The sequence below is a fragment of the Salvelinus namaycush genome, chromosome 18 (assembly GCF_016432855.1).
Source record: "Salvelinus namaycush isolate Seneca chromosome 18, SaNama_1.0, whole genome shotgun sequence".
NCBI classification, from domain to species: Eukaryota; Metazoa; Chordata; class Actinopteri; order Salmoniformes; family Salmonidae; genus Salvelinus; species Salvelinus namaycush.
Window position 1 is genome coordinate 14199878 of NC_052324.1, and position 19004 is coordinate 14218881.

Below are 19004 nucleotides of genomic sequence, written 5' to 3' on the forward strand. Positions count from 1 at the left end.
TGAGCACCCCAAAAAAGTTATTTTATTTAGAAGTAATAAAAAGGTACATCTAGGCTATGTTGAATGGGTGCAGATGGCGATGGCTTTTTACTGCCGCAAGGAGTCGCGCGAATCTCTCAACTGCGCGATATACGTCATGAATTTGGCATCCGGCGTGTCCATATAGTGGCATATCCCGTGTAAACGCAGGTTGCAATCTGGGAGCCACAAAGTTGGTATAGGCACAGATGGTGGATATATGTCCCGTTTACGATTGGGAAAAAATGTGTCTACTAAACGGGGTGGCTGTTCCGTAGGCATCAATGCATTGGCAACTGGGTCTGGTCTGCTTTCATTGACTATATAAACCAGAAAAATTAAGGAGTTTGATTTCTCGCTTCTGTCTCTGGGCTCAGTGCAGCCTGGCATACTCAGCGACCTTTCTCTTATCGATTGGTTAGTTCTTGTGGAATGGGCAGGTTTATGAATTAAACAGTTTCAAGTAGTTTGCAGATACTTTGGGAGAAAGCAGAGCAGTGTCTGAGGGATTCAGTTGAGATCGGCCGCTTGAAGGATTTCTTTAATATATATATATTTTTTTTACATTATCGTTTTAGTGAGTTAAAAATGCAAAGCTGTGCAAAGTCATGGGGGATCCTATTCGCCAAGTCTGTGAATCCCCATGCACCTTGCAGACACATTAATGGTAAAAGCCGTATCTTTGGGAAACAACATAATAGAATCCAAACACTTAATGCTTGTGTAATTGTACGGGGTCTACGGACTTCTACAGTCTATGCTGCTTCTAGACAGATAGACAGAATACTGCCGAGACACGATGATTTTGCAGAGAGGCACATTGGCCCAGGTGAAAGGGACAAAAGGGAGATGCTGGATGTGCTTGGACTTGAGGTAAGATTTAAATACATTTTGGATAAAGAGAGAAATTATAGGACAGAAAGTAAGCTAATATGTCGATCCAATGCATGGCAGGCACTCTTGCACGTTTCTTATCATATACAGTAAACGTGCAACTATTTATACAAGTTCAGTTGGTTTTGACTTGTATAGCATTTATTGCTTTTCAGTCGATCGCCCAGTTGATAGAAGATACAGTTCCAGAAGCCATCCGTATTCAAAGAAGTATGAAAATGGATGATCCTCTCTGTAAGTGTTTCTTCTTTCCAACATCTTTGACAGCACGTGTTATTGTTGATGTTTGTGTTCTCAATAGATATATTGCCTCGTCAATGTTATAAAATCCTGAATTTGCTAGCCTGTGATTTTTCTTTACAAGTGCGTTATAATGTATTTCTGTTGATATCCCTGACAAATTCATCTTGAATTGATTATTTATTAATCAATCTTGCATATGTCACTCTTTATGTTTTGTCAATATATTTTACTGATCTCTGAATTGTATTCTACAATGGGTGTAAATCAAGCCAAGCGAGTGGCTGAAATGTAGATTGCACTCCTATTGTGTGCCATTGTGGAGCGCTTTTCACCCTTAAGTCTTCCTTTGAACATATTTGGAGTTGTTTTTGCGAAACTCAATGACCAGCACCAATCTCCAGTTGGGAAGCCGATGCTAATAGGATGGCAATTGGAGTGTAAAGTTCAGCCTTGAGCTCCTGTCCCAACTCCAGTTCAATCTGGTTATAACATTACATCACAGTTGAAGGAAATGTACAAAGGAACTTCATGAGATTCCTTGATGGGTTAGGCATTTATTTTCTTTTTCTTACTTGAATACGTATTTTTCACATTTAATAATAGACTGATTTCAGTTGATTGAGCGAATAGTGAGACCTTTTGAAACGTGTTTCTATCAATAATGGTTTGTCTACAGCAGACCTACATTTACGAGGTGTATTTCATTAGCAAACCCATGCTGCATAATTCCATTAGAGACCGACATATCAGATCACTTGCTAGAGATTTACAAGGCTATTAAACACATACTATTCTGGACAAGTGCAGTACATTGTATTACTACTTTACCTTGTTTTGTATAATAAATTAAATTTATTTCAACAATAGTTCTGAAGCAACTGACAATATGGCCATAATACAATAATTTACTTTTGTTTAATTAAACAGACAAGCATTACATGTAAAGTAAATAAACACATTAGTATTGCTTAAGACAATTATTCGTAATAACATAGATGATACATATTTTGCCAATATTTTTACTACTGTACATTGATGCTCTAATGCGCTCTTTCCATTTGATAGTGATCCATATCCAATGTCATACAAACTACTACATTGTTTTCAGAGGTCAATAGTGAAACTGGCTCAGCTGTCAAAATTCCTAGTATGTTTCTTACATCATTTTCTATTTTACATTAGTTACATTAGTCATTGTTTTCACTATCCTGATACACTATATATTATATACAAAAGTGTGTGGACACCCCTTCAAATGAGCGGATTTGGCTATTTCAGACACACCCGTTGCTGACAGGTTTATAAGATAGAGCACACAGCCATGCAATCTCCACAGGAAAACATTGGCAGTAGAATGGCCTTACTGAAGAGCTCAGTGACATTCAACGTTGCACCGTCATAGGATGCCACCTTTCCAACAAGTCAAATTTCTGCCCTGCTAGAGCTGCCCCGGTCAACTCTAAGTGATGTTATTGTGAAGTGGAAACATCTAGAAGCAACAACGTCTCAGCCGCGAAGTGGTAGGCCACACAAGCTCACAGAAAGGGACCGCCGAGTGCTGAAGCGCGTTGCAAAACTTACTACCGAGTTCCAAACTGACTCTGGAAGCAACGTCAGCGTAATAACTGTTCGTGGGGAGCATCATGGGTTTCCGTGGCCGAGCAGCCCCACAAAAGCCTAAGATCACCATGCACAATGCCAAATGTTGGCTGGAGTGGTGTAAAGCTCACCGCCATCGGACGCTGGAGCAGTGGAAACGCGCTCTGGCAGTCAGACGGAAGTCCATCTGGCAGTCAGACAGACAAAGCTGGGTTTGGGGGATGCCAAGAGAACGCTACCTGCCCTAATGCATAGCGCCAATTGTAAAGTTTGGTGGAGGAGGAATAATGGTCAGGGGCTGTTTTTTTTCATGGTTCGGGATAGGCCCCTTAGTTCCAGTGAAGGGAAATCTTAATGCTACAGTATTCAATGACATTCTAGACGATTCTGTGCTTCCGACTTTGTGGCAACAGTTTTAGGAAGGCCCTATCCTTTTTCAGCATGACAATGCCACCATGCACAAAGCGAGGTCCATAAAGAAATGGTTTGTCGAGATCGGAGTGGAAGAACTTGACTGGCCTGCACAGAGCCCTGACCTCAACCCCGTCGAACACCTTTGGCATGAATTGGAACGCCCGACCTCCCTAATGCTCTTGTGGGTGAATGGAAGCAAGTCCCCACAGCAATGTTCCAACACCTAGTGGAAAGCCTTCGCAGGAGAGTAGAGGCTGTTACAGCAGCAAAGAGGGGACCAACTCCATATTAATGCTCATGATTTTGCAGTGAGATGTAGTATATTTCAGAAGTGCTCAACTTGGGGTAGAGGAATATGTCCTTCAATTGGTAATACAGACTTTGCCTAGTGTACTCTGAAATAACACTGTACTACTAGTCATATGTTAGAACAGAACACAGTATCTGCCACTTGCTATTTGCAAAATGGTTGACTGAATATTGCTTGGAACTTATTCTAGGTTGGGTAATAAGGTTCGTGGATCGGGGGGTTTAATACCACCTTCGGTCACTCCTTTCTGCCTCTGTCGCGTTCTGTTATGTAGCAAGCCATGCATGAAGGAACAAACTGATGGCCATACTGGTTTTTGCTTGTTCAGGTGGGAGGAGCTTGGTTTGCAAAGCCAGCAAGGGATTCTCTGCTCAACAATGGTTCTGAATCAGGCTTTTCTGTTGCTTTGAGGATCTTTCCGACCATAGTGAAACTCCCCTTTGATGAAATGTGCAAATACACAGTACGGCCCCCCACACTAAACCACTGGCCTCTACTACTGATGATGCTTCCACTTGTTTTGTTATTAATGTTAGATATTTCCAAACACCATCTTGTGCTGCTGTGTCCTAAAGCATCACATTTTTAAATGCAGGATGGATTTACAGTAAAACGTCTTGTGCCACCTAAATTCAAAGCGCAAATGTTCACATCTTTGTGTGGTGTATAACAGGAGAAATGCTCATCCTGAATATGAGCGTAGTTTGGGCACTCGGTTCAGAGGGGTCGTGTTGTCCATTCTTTGCTGAGGGAGTTGCCAAGCAGCAATGGAATGCCTGAGGAATTCCAGTGTCTCTGTGTGTATTGGCTGATCTCCGCCTCAGCACTGAGGAATTAGGCTAGATAACTAGCCATCGGGAAAGGGACCATATGTTGCACATAATTGTCCCCGCCAATGCATAGAAATATGATGACCAAATGGAAAGGCATTCGACATGTACCAAAATGTTGTATACAGTTCACACACTAACATGACACGCAGAGATGTGGATTACACATCCAATCACATAAAGCTGTTTAGTTTAAATTCCTATCCACTCCATTTTGAAAGTAAATCTGATGCTATATGATGTCACGGCTCATTTGTTTTGGTGGGTTGTTCAGAAAATGGATGTGTAAAATCATTTTCAAGCTGGTTTCATGCAAGCCTCATAGTCAGGATGATCCGGAATCATAATGCAGCCACCTGCCTAGATGGGAGAGAAGATGGCATCAAACGTGTGCTGTTTTGCAGTTGAAATGAAGATGCATTTTTATTCATTTAAATCAAACCAATAAGGAACCATACATCATACACATCAGAAATTCCTTTTTATTGAAATGCATTTTTTGTCTCAAATGCATGTGATACCAATTGTGATGGCTATTTCTCCAGGCGAGAATGAAGTCTTGGAGCATCTCCAAAAGATTGCATCAAAGAACAAGGTGTGGAGGTCTTACATCGGAATGGGCTACTACAACTGCTCCGTGCCTCCAGTTATACAGAGAAACCTTCTAGAGAATTCGGGATGGTAAGGGCCACTTTGACACACACACAGAGTGATATGTTCATCTTGTAGCCAAGTTGTCCCCATTTAGTAGGGCATGCTATATTTGATTGTGTACTCAAGGTGTGTATATGTATGCGCTTCTGTTAGTCATTAAAGCACTAATTGCTACATTGCAGAAGAACTTGCCCCTAATCAGAAATCTTGTGACTTGATGCGCAAGTTTCCAGTTTGGTTTGCACTGGATTAAATTACATGCTCACGTGGAATCTTGTGACCCATATTTGTCAAAACGAGACAACAGTCTCAATCACAACACTTTGATTTTACATTTTACAAATGTATTTTTCTCTTTATCTTCGTAAACTTCCACTCACATCAGCCTAGTGTCTTGATTCCTTGAAAACCAGCTTGTTTTTCTGTGTATCTTTTAATGGTTTCTCTGTATCCTCTTCTCGTCAGGGTGACTCAGTATACCCCCTATCAGCCCGAGGTGGCTCAAGGTCGCCTGGAGAGTCTGCTCAACTACCAGACCATGATCTGTGACATCACGGGCATGGCTGTAGCCAACGCCTCTCTGCTGGACGAGGCAACAGCTGCCGCCGAGGCCATGCAGCTCTGCCATAGGTGAGGTCGAGAATAAACACAAGTGGGAGATAGTGGTTGATCATTAAAGGATAGTTAATTTAGTAAAGTTCATGTATAGGGTCTAGTTGTAGTCTATAAATTGGGCCCAGGCCTGGTCAGGCCACTTAGTCAGGAAAAACTCCTGGCCCTACAGGTGTGTTCATCATTTTTTTGTTACCTGCTCCCCACAGACAGAACAAGAGAAGGACGTTCTACATCGACTCACGCTGCCATCCTCAGACGATCGCTGTAGTGCAGACAAGAGCCAAGTATGGGCATCCTTTCAATACTTCAGGAACAAGGTTAGAACTGTGTACCAAAAGCAGCATCCTCACTATTGGGTGCTCTGCTCTGTGATTGTTGACTAACAGCTACATCGGGGTGAAGACGGTGCTGAAGCTGCCTCATGAGATGGACTTCAGTGGGAAGGATGTGAGCGGTGTGCTGTTCCAGTACCCAGACACCGACGGCAGAGTGGAGGACTTAACCGCGCTGGTGGACCGCGCTCACAAGGGAGGGGTAAGAGAGCCGCCACGTCTAACGTTATTGGTAGTAATGGTTTATTAACCTAGGATGATATGGGGTGGCAGGTAGCCTAGTGGTTAGAGCGTTGGACTGGTAACCGAAAGGTTGCAATCCCCGATCTGACAAGGTTCAAATCTGTCGTTCTGCCCCTGAACAAGGCAGTTAACCCACTGTTCCTAGGCCGTCATTGAAAATAAGAATTTGTTCTTAACTGACTTGCCTAGTTAAATAAAGGTAAAATAAAATACATCTTGAAGTAAATTGGGTTGGGGGTTTGGTAGAGTTATTTGGATTTGTCGCTCCTGGTTTGGTATATTCACAGGGATTCACTATGATGCAGGTCTTTGGTTGAACAGTGGGCACGTGAGAAAGTGTAGGATGTGGTGATTCCAGTTTGGTACCTAAGTGCTGTGTATGAAGACTCACTGTCTCTCATCCCTGTAGGCTCTGGCTTGCTGTGCCACTGACCTGCTGGCCCTGTGTGTGCTACGCCCCCCTGGAGAATTTGGGGTGGACATCGCTCTGGGCAGCTCCCAGAGGTTCGGGGTACCTCTCTGCTATGGTGGTCCCCACGCTGCCTTCTTCTCTGTGAAAGAAAACCTGGTCAGGATGATGCCTGGCAGGATGGTGGGAGTGACTAGGTAAGAGCCCTTGAGATTCACATTGGTCCTGTTCAGAATGGAAGTCAGATCTCGTGAAGTTGGGCAATATAAGCAGCATGTTGAGACTTTATACTTTATATCATACTTGCTCATAGTCTAAAAGACTGAAGTATGTGGAACACATACATAAAGACAATATCTTGATGTACATTTGTTTTTAAATGTCCCTTTTTTACCTGCAGGGATGCCGCTGGTAAGGAGGTGTACCGCCTGGCCCTGCAGACCAGAGAGCAGCACATCCGCAGAGACAAGGCCACAAGTAACATCTGCACTGCGCAGGTACTGTACAACCGATACAGGTACTGTACAATATTGACACACTGAGCCTCCATCCAATATTGACTGTTTGGAATCGGCTGAACTTTTAACATTGAGATATTAAATAAATGATAGAGAAGAAGCCTTGAATAGAAAGAGTGAAAGAGACTGGGTTTTATGTCAGAAGTTAATGGTTCTCTGTAGGAAGACGGATAGCTTTGGAATGTGTTGGGTGGAAGGGAGGAGAGCAACGTGTTGAGATAGGGGAGACAGATGGACATCTGTGGATTAGGTGAAGGAGGGGTTGAGGTCAGGAGGTGTGGACAGATTCCCTTAAGGGAGTAATAAGGGTTTGGTATCCTGTTACCTTGTTCCTGTTGAACCATAAGATGTAAGGATTGGAGAGAAGGAGGAGTGTCTTAAGTGGGATGTATGTAACTGTGATGGTGAGAAATGTTTTGCTGTCTGAATTACAGCTGTACAGGTCCCTTGGGAAGAATTAAACTTGGTTAAAGCTTCTTTAGTGTCTGTGAGTTACTTACTCTGAAAAATAAGAACCTAACATGACACACTGAGCCTCCTTACAATACCGACACACTGAGCCTCCATCCAATACCGACACACTGAGCCTCCTTACAATACCGACACACTGAGCCTCCTTACAATACCGACACACTGAGCCTCCTTACAATACCGACACACTGAGCCTCCATCCAATACCGACACACTGAGCCTCCATCCAATACCGACACACTGAGCCTCCATCCAATACCGACACACTGAGCCTCCATCCAATACCGACACACTGAGCCTCCATCCAATACCGACACACTGAGCCTCTTTACAATACCGACACACTGAGCCTCCTTACAATACCGACACACTGAGCCTCCTTACAATACCGACACACTGAGCCTCCTTACAATACCGACACACTGAGCCTCCTTACAATACCGACACACTGAGCCTCCTTACAATACCGACACACTGAGCCTCCTTACAATACCGACACACTGAGCCTCCTTACAATACCGACACACTGAGCCTCCATCCAATACCGACACACTGAGCCTCCATCCAATACCGACACACTGAGCCTCCATCCAATACCGACACACTGAGCCTCCATCCAATACCGACACACTGAGCCTCCATCCAATACCGACACACTGAGCCTCCATCCAATACCGACACACTGGGCCTCCATCCAATACCGACACACTGAGCCTCCATCCAATACCGACACACTGAGCCTCCATCCAATACCGACACACTGAGCCTCCATCCAATACCGACACACTGAGCCTCCATCCAATACCGACACACTGAGCCTCCATCCAATACCGACACACTGAGCCTCCATCCAATACCGACACACTGAGCCTCCTTACAATACCGACACACTGAGCCTCCATCCAATACCGACACACTGAGCCTCCATCCAATACCGACACACTGAGCCTCCATCCAATACCGACACACTGAGCCTCCTTACAATACCGACACACTGAGCCTCCATCCAATACCGACACACTGAGCCTCCTTACAATACCGACACACTGAGCCTCCATCCAATACCGACACACTGAGCCTCCATCCAATACCGACACACTGAGCCTCCATCCAATACCGACACACTGAGCCTCCATCCAATACCGACACACTGAGCCTCCATCCAATACCGACACACTGAGCCTCCTTACAATACCGACACACTGAGCCTCCTTACAATACCGACACACTGAGCCTCCTTACAATACCGACACACTGAGCCTCCTTACAATACCGACACACTGAGCCTCCATCCAATACCGACACACTGAGCCTCCATCCAATACCGACACACTGAGCCTCCATCCAATACCGACACACTGAGCCTCCATCCAATACCGACACACTTTGTCCCAGAGCAATTCTTTTGTGTAAATTTTAAATAAAAAATAAACTAGATGTAGTGGTTGTCTGCGTTTTTCTAAGTATATTTTTAAGCAACTTTCTCTCACCTTCAAACTGTATATGTCTCTTTCAGGCTCTGCTGGCCAACATGGCAGCCATGTTTGGAGTGTATCATGGACCCCAGGGCTTAAAGCACATTGCTGAGAGGACACACAATGCTGCACTGATCCTGGCTGAGGGTATGTCCTCCAACACTCTCACTGCACATATTCATTTTAACAGTGATTGCTTTATATCTGCCAACTCTTCTCTTACATCTCAACACTTGGGGCTTATGTCAATCAACGGTGACCTAATTCAATTACAAGCGTGTATTGAGAAAGAAACAGTAACATTGCTTCTCTTTAGATAAATTATGAATGATACTGAGTTTTTAGAAATTCCTTTCTCTCCCTCCCTTTGTATCAGGTCTGAAGCGGGCCGGACACAGGCTGCACAGCGAGATGTTCTTTGACACGCTGAAGGTTGGCTGCAGTGTGGCAGCCAAGGACATTCTGGCGAGGGCTGTCCAGAGAGAGATCAACCTGCGTGTTTATGGCGAAGGAGTGGTGAGTAGTACCAGATACGGTTTAGATACAGATTACATGCGCGTCCATCCAGTGTTCCTACTGTAAGCAGGTCAACAAAGGTACAACAAAACACTCATCACACTTCAATGTTTGACCCTTAGAATACTTTGTTGAATAATTTTGTAAATAAAGCACACGGAAGCATAGATACTCTTACGTTGAGTCCCCCCTATAGATAAAACCAATGGTGAAGTGTTACAGAACGTTCAGAAAGAAATGTATTGTAGAGTCATTTGAGCTCTACTCATTAAATATCTATCTACAGCATTGTAGAATTAGCACCCCTGTGAATAAGCCACATGTGGCCATGTTCATTTATGCTTTAGATACACACACCTTTCTTTCACTCTGAAATGATTTCTGTGTTTCCCTAGTTAGGTGTGTCTCTGGATGAGACGGTGAAAGAGAGGGACTTGGACGATCTGCTCTGGGTCTTTGGATGTGAATCCTCAGCGGTACGTTTTGATTTCAATATTCCATATAGGAGTATGCATAAACTCCGCATTGACCCGATTGCTATCTTGAGAGTGAGTGCAAAAGATGTATCTTGAAGCCATGGGACAAACACTTTGATTTCAGCTATCCCATATATAATTCCATTAAATCTCAATTTACAGGAGCTCATTGCTGAAAAGATGGGTGAAAGGGTGAAAGGCATTATGGGTAGTCCTTTCAAGAGGACCAGCAAGTACCTCACCCACGCAGTCTTCAACAGGTTGGTCTGTTTGTAACAATCTCAAATTCCAGTACTGGCCTGGGCGTGATGAGGATGACGCTTGATATGCCAGAATTGTTATTATGACTTGTGTTCTCAGTATGACACCAGAATGGTGAGAGACATTAGCTGACCTTCCATATTGATTAGTTCTTTCTGTTGTCCCAAACTGCACTTGATGCCTGATAGAATAATTCCTTGCACTGGTAACATAAGGTTGTTTACACATGTACTGTAAGTGATAATACAGGGCTTTAGAGCTAAGGTTTTAGAAGTGAAATAACATATTAGGTCTAAAACGTGTCTTATAATCTTGATTCCCTCTGATTCTTCGTCCCCGTGAAGTTACCACTCCGAGACCAACATTGTGCGCTACATGAAACGCCTGGAGAACAAGGATATCTCTCTGGTTCACAGCATGATCCCACTGGTGAGGCTCATGGGAAAGCAAATAAGACATGTTTTACTTTAGACATGGTGCTTTTCACATGATCTGAATACCACACACCAAAAACTGCAAACCACTGTAAAGATTAGTGGGCTATCACCATTTTTAATATCCATTTTGTTTTCCATGTCAGGGTTCCTGCACAATGAAGCTGAACAGTTCTTCAGAGCTCATGGTGAGTTAATAACAGGTTTGGGGTAAATTCGAATTAAAGGCAGTCAATCCAGGACATAAACTGAAATTCCAGTTCAATAATTTAAAAAAAGGGCATGTATTTTCAATGATTTCTCAATAAACTTAAAAGTAAAAGCTATTTATTTATTTATTTTCATTTTAAAATCCAATCAGTGCCTGAATTGACTACCTTTGAATTGAACACAACTCTGGTTAATATCTCTCCTTGTACAAAACCTTAATACACCTCCCTAGTATTGAGTGGGAAAAAATCCTTCTTTAACCTCTCCTCCCCTTCATCTACACTGACTGAATTGGATTTAACAGGTGACATCAATAAGGGATCATAGCTTTCATGTTTTGTACACTCTGTGTATGTCCCCTTTTCACCCTGATTACTGCAGTCATTTTCTTTTATGGTGGTGTTGTGAAGAACACTTTAGGTTACCTTGTTATGACTATTTCTCCCATTGTTCCCTCTTTCTAACTGTTTTAGCCCATCACCTGGAATGAGTTTGCCAACCTTCACCCCTTCTGTCCCCTGGACCAGGCTGAGGGTTACCAGCAGCTCTTCAGGCAGCTGGAGAAGGACCTCTGTGAGGTGACTGGCTATGACAAGATCTCCTTCCAACCCAACAGGTAAGCCCCTCACTGACACCAACATTCTGTGTGTGGGGGGGAAGATTCATGACCAACTGGGATGTTAGTTTCCCACACATCATCTGAGTGTGATTTACCAAACTGTGATTTACCCCACTGTCAAGGGATTCTTGGATTTAGTTCAGGTCATTTTACTTGATCATTTAACTATCATAGCTAGCTTTGTGGCTGATATCTCTATGGTTCCAAGTCTCCCCCCCCCCCCCCCCCCCCCACACACACACTTATTCAGAATTATCTGGGCTGATGTATAGCACACCGTGCGACATTGGCCTAGAAGGAAAGATAGCGGTATGGTTGTTCAACTTAGTCTATGCTTTCCCTTTACAGTTACTGTAAAGCCCATTGACTAACCTTAGAACTTGGTACGTTTGATGATTATGCTGAGACAGGACTTCACTGGGTGCATGTTTTTGAGCACGTGGCTGGTACATTAACAAACTGGATGACCTTGTCTTTTAGTGGTGCTCAGGGAGAATACGCTGGCCTCGCTGCCATCAAAGCCTACCTGAACTCTAAAGGAGATGCTCATAGAACAGTAAGTATGGTTCTAATGAAACGAAACACACTCATTTTTGCTAGAACACGTACTAGGCCCTGCAGAGGCATGCAGTATGGGATCGGGAAAGGGGGATACCTAGTCAGTTGTACAACTGAAATGTGTCTTCCGCATTTAACCCAACCCCTCCGAATCCGAGAGGTGCAGGGGGCTGCCATAATCGACATCCACATCTTCTGCGCCCGGGGAACAGTGCCTTGCTCCGTGGCAGAACGACAGATTTTTACCATGTCAGCTTTCGGTTACTGGCCCAACACTCTAACCTCTAGGCTAGTATGTCCACCCTTTGTTAATTGTTATCGCAATAAAATGTATATTATAAAATTACAGTATTATTTTTGGGAGGATATTGTCAGAAATGTGGGGGTGTATGTACTATAAATGATTACCCTAATAAATGTTCAGCCTGAATGTTTGCTGTAGTCAGCCATTTTCCTGTGAACAGCCTGTAATAAGCGCGTAACATGGTATTGCACACTGGATACAATATTTTTTTTATCAGCACATGTAAAGCCATCAAGAGACTTGTTTTAGGTACAGACCGCTTATAGGTATGATGGCCAAGATAATCATCCACTCGTTTGCCGACAGACATTGTATTGGAAAAGCCTTCTGAAGAATAGCGCGTTTTGGATACTTATACAGGAACTGTTTGAAAGTCCTCAAGTAGACTAGCGGTTAAGAGAGTTGAGCCAGTAACTGAAAGGTTGCTGGTTCGAATCCCTGAGCGGACTAGAAGGAAAATCTGCCGATGTGCCCTTGAGCAAGGTACTTAACCCTAATTGCTTCTGTAAATCGCTCTGGATAAGAGCGTCTGCTAAATTACTAAAATGTAAATCTAAATATCACAACCGTGACTGGAGATAAGACTGCGTGTTCAAGTAGATTTCCCGTTTTGTAATTTGCCATTTGTCCCAAGAGCTCCCACCACTATCAAAAATAACAACTCCCTTATAAGCACATCTTAGATAGTGGTGTGAGCTTTTCAAACAGTCAATGTCCACAGTTGTGCAAATAAAGGACAGAAAACCCAACAATACCTGGAGGTTACTTGATTTCAAGATCCCATATTTGGTGATTTTAAGACTTTGGGATCAGCAAGTCATGGGCAAAACTGATTGAGCTCGGCTGTTTTTCCCGACAGGGGGGAAATGTAAATGTTACCCAACAAACACACAGGTATTCGTGTCACTGTGACATTGTTGAAAATGTATAAATAAGTCACCTAATAAGGGATAAAATCAGCTGATTACCTATTTTGCATTGATGTCACTTGGAGATTTGCACAAAGAAATGTTAGGACTCTAACACTGTAATGGTTGACTTGCTTAGGCCTAGTTGGCTCTCTTTTACTTTGTGATGGTCTGATTGTAGCTGTCTTTGATGTTTTCTATTTTGCTCAGGTTTGTCTGATCCCCAAGTCAGCCCATGGCACCAACCCAGCCAGTGCCCAGATGGCTGGCATGAAGGTGCAGGTGGTGGAGGTTGACAAGGATGGCAACATTGACATGGCAAACCTCAAGGCACTGGTAATAGCTGGTGGAGTGATTCTGATAATAAGTTCGCTGTTACAGAAGAGCCTTTCAATATAACCAATGATCTTGAGGATCCCCTCAAATGCTTTTAAATCTAGGCACAAAGAATAATTGAGAAACATGATGGCCAGAGAGTCGGTGGTCACTATCTACCGGTCGTGCAACCAGCAGTGAATTAGCCCCCTTAAAAGTGGCCTCTCGCATTGCAGTCACACAGACTAACCCATTATTCCTCTCTTAGGTGGACAAACACAAGGCTAACCTGGCAGCCATGATGATAACGTACCCCTCCACCTTTGGTGTGTTTGAGGAGAGCATTGATGATGTGTGCAATCTCATCCACCAGAACGGAGGACAGGTCTACCTGGACGGTGCTAATATGAACGCACAGGTGAGAGGAGGGTATATGCTTGTCACCTTGCTGATAAAGTATGTTTTTGTGTGGACATACTGCATAGATCATTTTTAAGTTGAACAGTGTGTTTATATAAACTCTTTTGTATAGTAAGACCTTTTTTGCTAAAATAATTAAAATAACACATTGGGTTGCTTATCCAGGTGTTAACTGAATCATGGACCCATCAATCACAATCAATCACAAAATTGAGTTATTTGAGTTAATTGAGATACCACACACACACAAGAATGTGGACACCCCTTCAAATGAGTGGATTCGGCTGTTTCAGCCACACCCGTTGCGTATATAAAATCGAGCACACAGCCATGCAATTTCCATAGACAAACATTGGCAGTAGAATGGCCTTACTGAAGAGCTCAGTGACTTTCAACGTGGCACCATCATAGGATGCCACCTTTCCAACAAGTCAGTTCGTCAAACTGTTGCTAGAGTTGCCCCAGTCAACTGTAAGTGCTGTTATTGTGAAGTGGAAATGTCTAGGGGCTGGTGCTGTTTTTCATGGTTTGGGCTTAGTTCCAGTGAAGGGAAATCTTGCATACAATGACATTCTAGACGATTCTGTGCTTCCTAGTTTTACAAGGCTCCCAGGGAGTGCATGGGTGTGCGGTGACTATTCCACAGAGTGACCTTTGACCACAAGTCTGTGAAAAATGCAGATTACACATTTCTTCAAACCTCCTGGTGTAACGGATGTGAAATGGCTAGCTAGTTAGCGGTGGTGCGCGCTAATAGCGTTTCAATTGGTTACGTCACTCGCTTTGAGACCTTGAAGTAATTGCCTTTCTATCACCCTGTAATCTCCTCTCTCCTGCCTGCTCTGCTCTCTACAGGTGGGCTTGTGTCGTCCTGGTGACTACGGATCTGACGTGTCTCACTTGAACCTCCACAAGACCTTCTGTATCCCCCACGGGGGCGGAGGACCAGGGATGGGACCTATCGGAGTGTAAGTGACCATAACGGGGTTGTTTCCATCAAATGCACAGTAATGGACTAAGTACAAAAACTGAACCTGCCCAAAGGAATATAACTGGCCAAATCCATTATAAATGGGGAGTTTTGTCCTGGTCAGGTCACATAATATATGTATGCCATTTAGTAGACACATTTATCTGAAGTGACTCAGTAATGCGTGCATACATGGTAAGGAAACACTCCTGGCACAGTTCTTTCTGTGCAAAACATGACTTAAAAGTGAATAATTAATAACTTTTGATGACTTAATGGAGTTGTGCATGTTTAACAGGAAGGAGCACCTCGCCCCGTTCCTGCCCTGCCACCCAGTGGTCAGCATGTCAGCAGGCAACATGTCCAGCTCCCTGGGCACCATCAGTGCTGCCCCCTGGGGCTCCAGTGCCATTCTGCCCATCTCTTGGGCTTACATCAAGGTCAGTACCAGTGTACTGTAACTATCCTATGGTTCAGTGCCATGAAATGTAAATAAAGATAATGATAGATTTGTTAGAATAGTGCTATTGGTGATACTTTAAAGGTCTTTATAGGCAACTGCAGCTGGAAAAACATTCAACTGAAGTGGGGACGTACCTGTTTAGTACATGCGTTGATACCCTTTTGGATCCTACTGTGTAGATGATGGGAGCCAAGGGACTGGTTCATGCCACAGAGGTGGCTATCCTTAATGCCAATTACATGGCCAAGAGATTAGAGAGTCACTACAAGATCCTCTTCAAAGGCAGGAAAGGTGAGTGGTGTTGGTCCTATTCACCCAAGTATGGTGTCCTGTGTCCATCAGTAATCGGCCAACACTAGCAAATGTTGATTTTCTTAACACAGATTTTTTTGGGTCCGCAGGTTTTTGTGCCCACGAATTTATTTTGGATGTGAGGCCATTCAAGAAGACCGCCAACATTGAAGCGGTGGATGTGGCAAAAAGGCTACAGGATTATGGTGAGCTGGAACATGGATATTCACAACATTGCATTTACGGATAGTTTGGTACTGCTTAAAAGTCAACAGGGTCTACTTCTGTCTCTTTCTGTATCTTATGTAAAAATAATTGCAAATAAAATATATATAAATGCAAATGTATCCCCCACATTCCACACACAAGACCTGCTTACTTAAGTACATATATTTAAAGTCATGTTTTTTTATATTTTTTATTTAACTGAGCCCTCTCCTCATCCCCCTCTGTATCTGACCCTGGCCAGGTTTCCATGCACCCACCATGTCCTGGCCCGTGGCAGGAACCCTGATGATCGAGCCCACGGAATCAGAGGACAAGGCAGAGATGGATCGCTTCTGTGATGCGTTGATGGGAATCAGACAGGAAATAGCAGACATTGAGGAAGGCAGGATGGATGCCCGCGTTAACCCACTGAAGGTGCACTGCACTGGCCTGACTCATAGACACAATTTACACACTGTGTGTATTAAGCCATGCAATCAGCTACATACAATGGTCTATAAACTCATAGTTATTTTCCTCAATTAAATAGGTGTGTGTGTGTGTGTGTGTGTGATAGCCTCCTATATTTCAAGCTAAGTTATAACAACTGATTGTGATAAGACATACCACTCTGGTGTTATAAAAAATCTGTGCTTCATTGATAGGACCTAAATGTAGCAAGAGTTGAGGTATGTTGCCAGAGCAGCTAAAATAGGTGTTCACTTGGGTCTGTCTGTGTCCACAGATGGCCCCTCACTCCCTGGCGAGCATCACCTCCTCCACCTGGGACAGGCCCTACTCCAGGGAGTATGCTGCTTTCCCCCTGGTGAGTCTTCCCTCTGGAAAACAATCACAACACACACTACCAACTCCACTTCCCCTGAGGAAAAAATGGCTCTGTTTACAATTTGATTTACCAAAATCGTTATACACAGATTATTTTACTCTCTGTATTAATGTTAATAAATTGTAAGCATGGTAAACTCAAATGTTTCTCATTTTAAAACTTCCAGCCATTTGTGAGGCCAGAGACCAAGTTCTGGCCATCCATCTCCAGGATCGACGACATATACGGTGACCAGCACTTGGTCTGCACTTGCCCCCCTATGGATGTGTACGAGTCACCATATGAGGAGAAGAGAGCTTCCTCATGACACTAACGCCTCTGTTATACCAGCCCTCATCATTCATCACACTTCCACATTTCCGTGATGTGCCCTTGGTGCCTCAACTCTGTCTATGTTCTATGTTGTACAAATAGTTGCCTTGACTCTCCCTTCACGCTGTTTTATTCTCTAAATTACAGGATCGGCCAAAAAAACGTATATCTCAACTTGTGTAGGGTTGTTGTTTATTTGCCATCTGTTTCATGTATGAACATTTTTTAATGTGCATTTTGACACTTGTTTGCCTAATTACTTATACTAACGTTAGTCTTGATGTTAATACTTTTTGGGAATAAAGAAAGTTAATAATCTTTAAATGACCTGTTAGGAAAAATAGTTGTAATAAACATTGATTGTCTGGATCTTTTCTTGTTCAGTTTTGGAAGTAGACTAGAGTAAAATTTTTACTTTTCAGTAAAAATCACATTTGAGGTAATACTGCCAGCTAGATATGACTGTTGGAATAGCAGTACTTGTTCAGTCTCACATGGTTTGCCACATGATTTGTTCTGTGGGACACAATACTAATATATCTGGACAGAGGTTTTTTATAACCAGATTACATTATATAATTGGGTGAAAAATAATAAGTGACGATTACAGTTCTCATAACTGTCCTGTGTTCAGTCATTGATGCTAATTAAATTGGGCTTTTAAAGTATTACAGTTCAAAAGAATGAATGTCCTGTTCAGTCTGCCCACAGACATGGCATGAGAACCTAAGGGAAGTTCCTTCATTTTATTAATATGGTTAATCCTATTTGGTGATAATTTTTTTGCTTTGCCTCAGAAAATCTATTTTGTGTGATTTATGACTGAAAGCACAATCAATGGAACTGTTGTGGGTGCATGACTAGTTTAAAGTAATACTTAAACTTACTGTATGCAAGAAGCTATGGCATTTTTCCATTGCTTAAGACACACCCTATTTTTACCCCATCTGCTTTTTAACTCCCCACACAGTGCTAAAGTTTTGGGGATTGACATTAAGGATTTCCCTATAGCCTGGGGCAAGTGAACAGTCCTGCTCTGAGGTTGCCCCATTGGGCAGGTTGTATTTTTTTTTGTTATGTGAAAACAGCCAAACTGCTAAGAATTCCAGTTGCCTAAAATTAATCATCTGGGGCCAGATTCCCAAAACCTTATTAAGAAGAAATTTCTTCTTAACTGCCATTTTTTCCTTAACTATAGACTTAAGAAGAAAGAACATGTTTTAGAACAGTAATCTCAGTGCGAAATATGCTAACATGACTGCCATTGCTAACTAGATAGCTAGCTAAATTGGTTACCCAGCAACAAACATCTTAAGAAGATTCGTAAGAAGATATTTGGAAAGTTCATAAAATCATTAAATCTTAAGATATTGCACTTACAAACTATCTTAAGAAAATATAAGAAGTTCTTAAGTTTTGTGTAAGAAGTGTTTTGTGAATCCGGCCCCTGGTTCCTCCCCATTGTTTAAGTGAAAGAAAGACAATTTATGGAAGACAGTCAAGTTGAGCCTCCTGAGATTAACTTTTTATTTTACACCCCTTGACATTTTCCACATTTTGTTGTGTTACAGCCAAAATGTTAAATTGATTACATTTGTCTTGTTTTGTCACTGGCCTACACACAATACCCATAATGTCAAAGTGGCATTGTTTTTTGAAATTTGTACAAATTAATTAAAAATTCAAAGCTAAAATGTCTTGAGTCAACAAGTGCAGTGCATTTGGAAAGTATTCAGACTTTGACTTTTTCCACAATTTGTAATGTTAAAATAAAATAACAACCAATGTTTATATCTGTCACGTTCTGACCATAATTCTTGTGTGTTTTACTTGTTTTAGTGTTGGTCAGGACGTGAGCTGGGTGGGCA

At 42.7% G+C, this 19004-nt stretch overlaps 1 protein-coding gene across 1 annotated transcript; it reads left to right on the forward strand.

Annotated features, from left to right (window-relative positions):
- The first annotated feature begins 238 nt into the window (after positions 1-238).
- On the forward strand, positions 239-17505 carry LOC120063112 (glycine dehydrogenase (decarboxylating), mitochondrial-like). Its single transcript, XM_039013283.1, has 25 exons — positions 239-891; positions 1068-1146; positions 4854-4989; positions 5428-5592; positions 5784-5861; positions 5964-6111; positions 6562-6758; positions 6962-7058; positions 9067-9172; positions 9402-9541; positions 9937-10017; positions 10180-10277; positions 10623-10707; positions 10859-10900; positions 11396-11538; positions 12022-12097; positions 13522-13647; positions 13895-14044; positions 14902-15014; positions 15315-15456; positions 15659-15770; positions 15881-15976; positions 16240-16412; positions 16723-16803; positions 16991-17505. Exons 1-25 carry the CDS (start codon positions 607-609, stop codon positions 17129-17131), a joined length of 3090 nt encoding a protein of 1029 aa, XP_038869211.1. The 5' UTR covers positions 239-606; the 3' UTR covers positions 17132-17505.
- The last annotated feature ends 1499 nt before the right edge of the window (positions 17506-19004 follow it).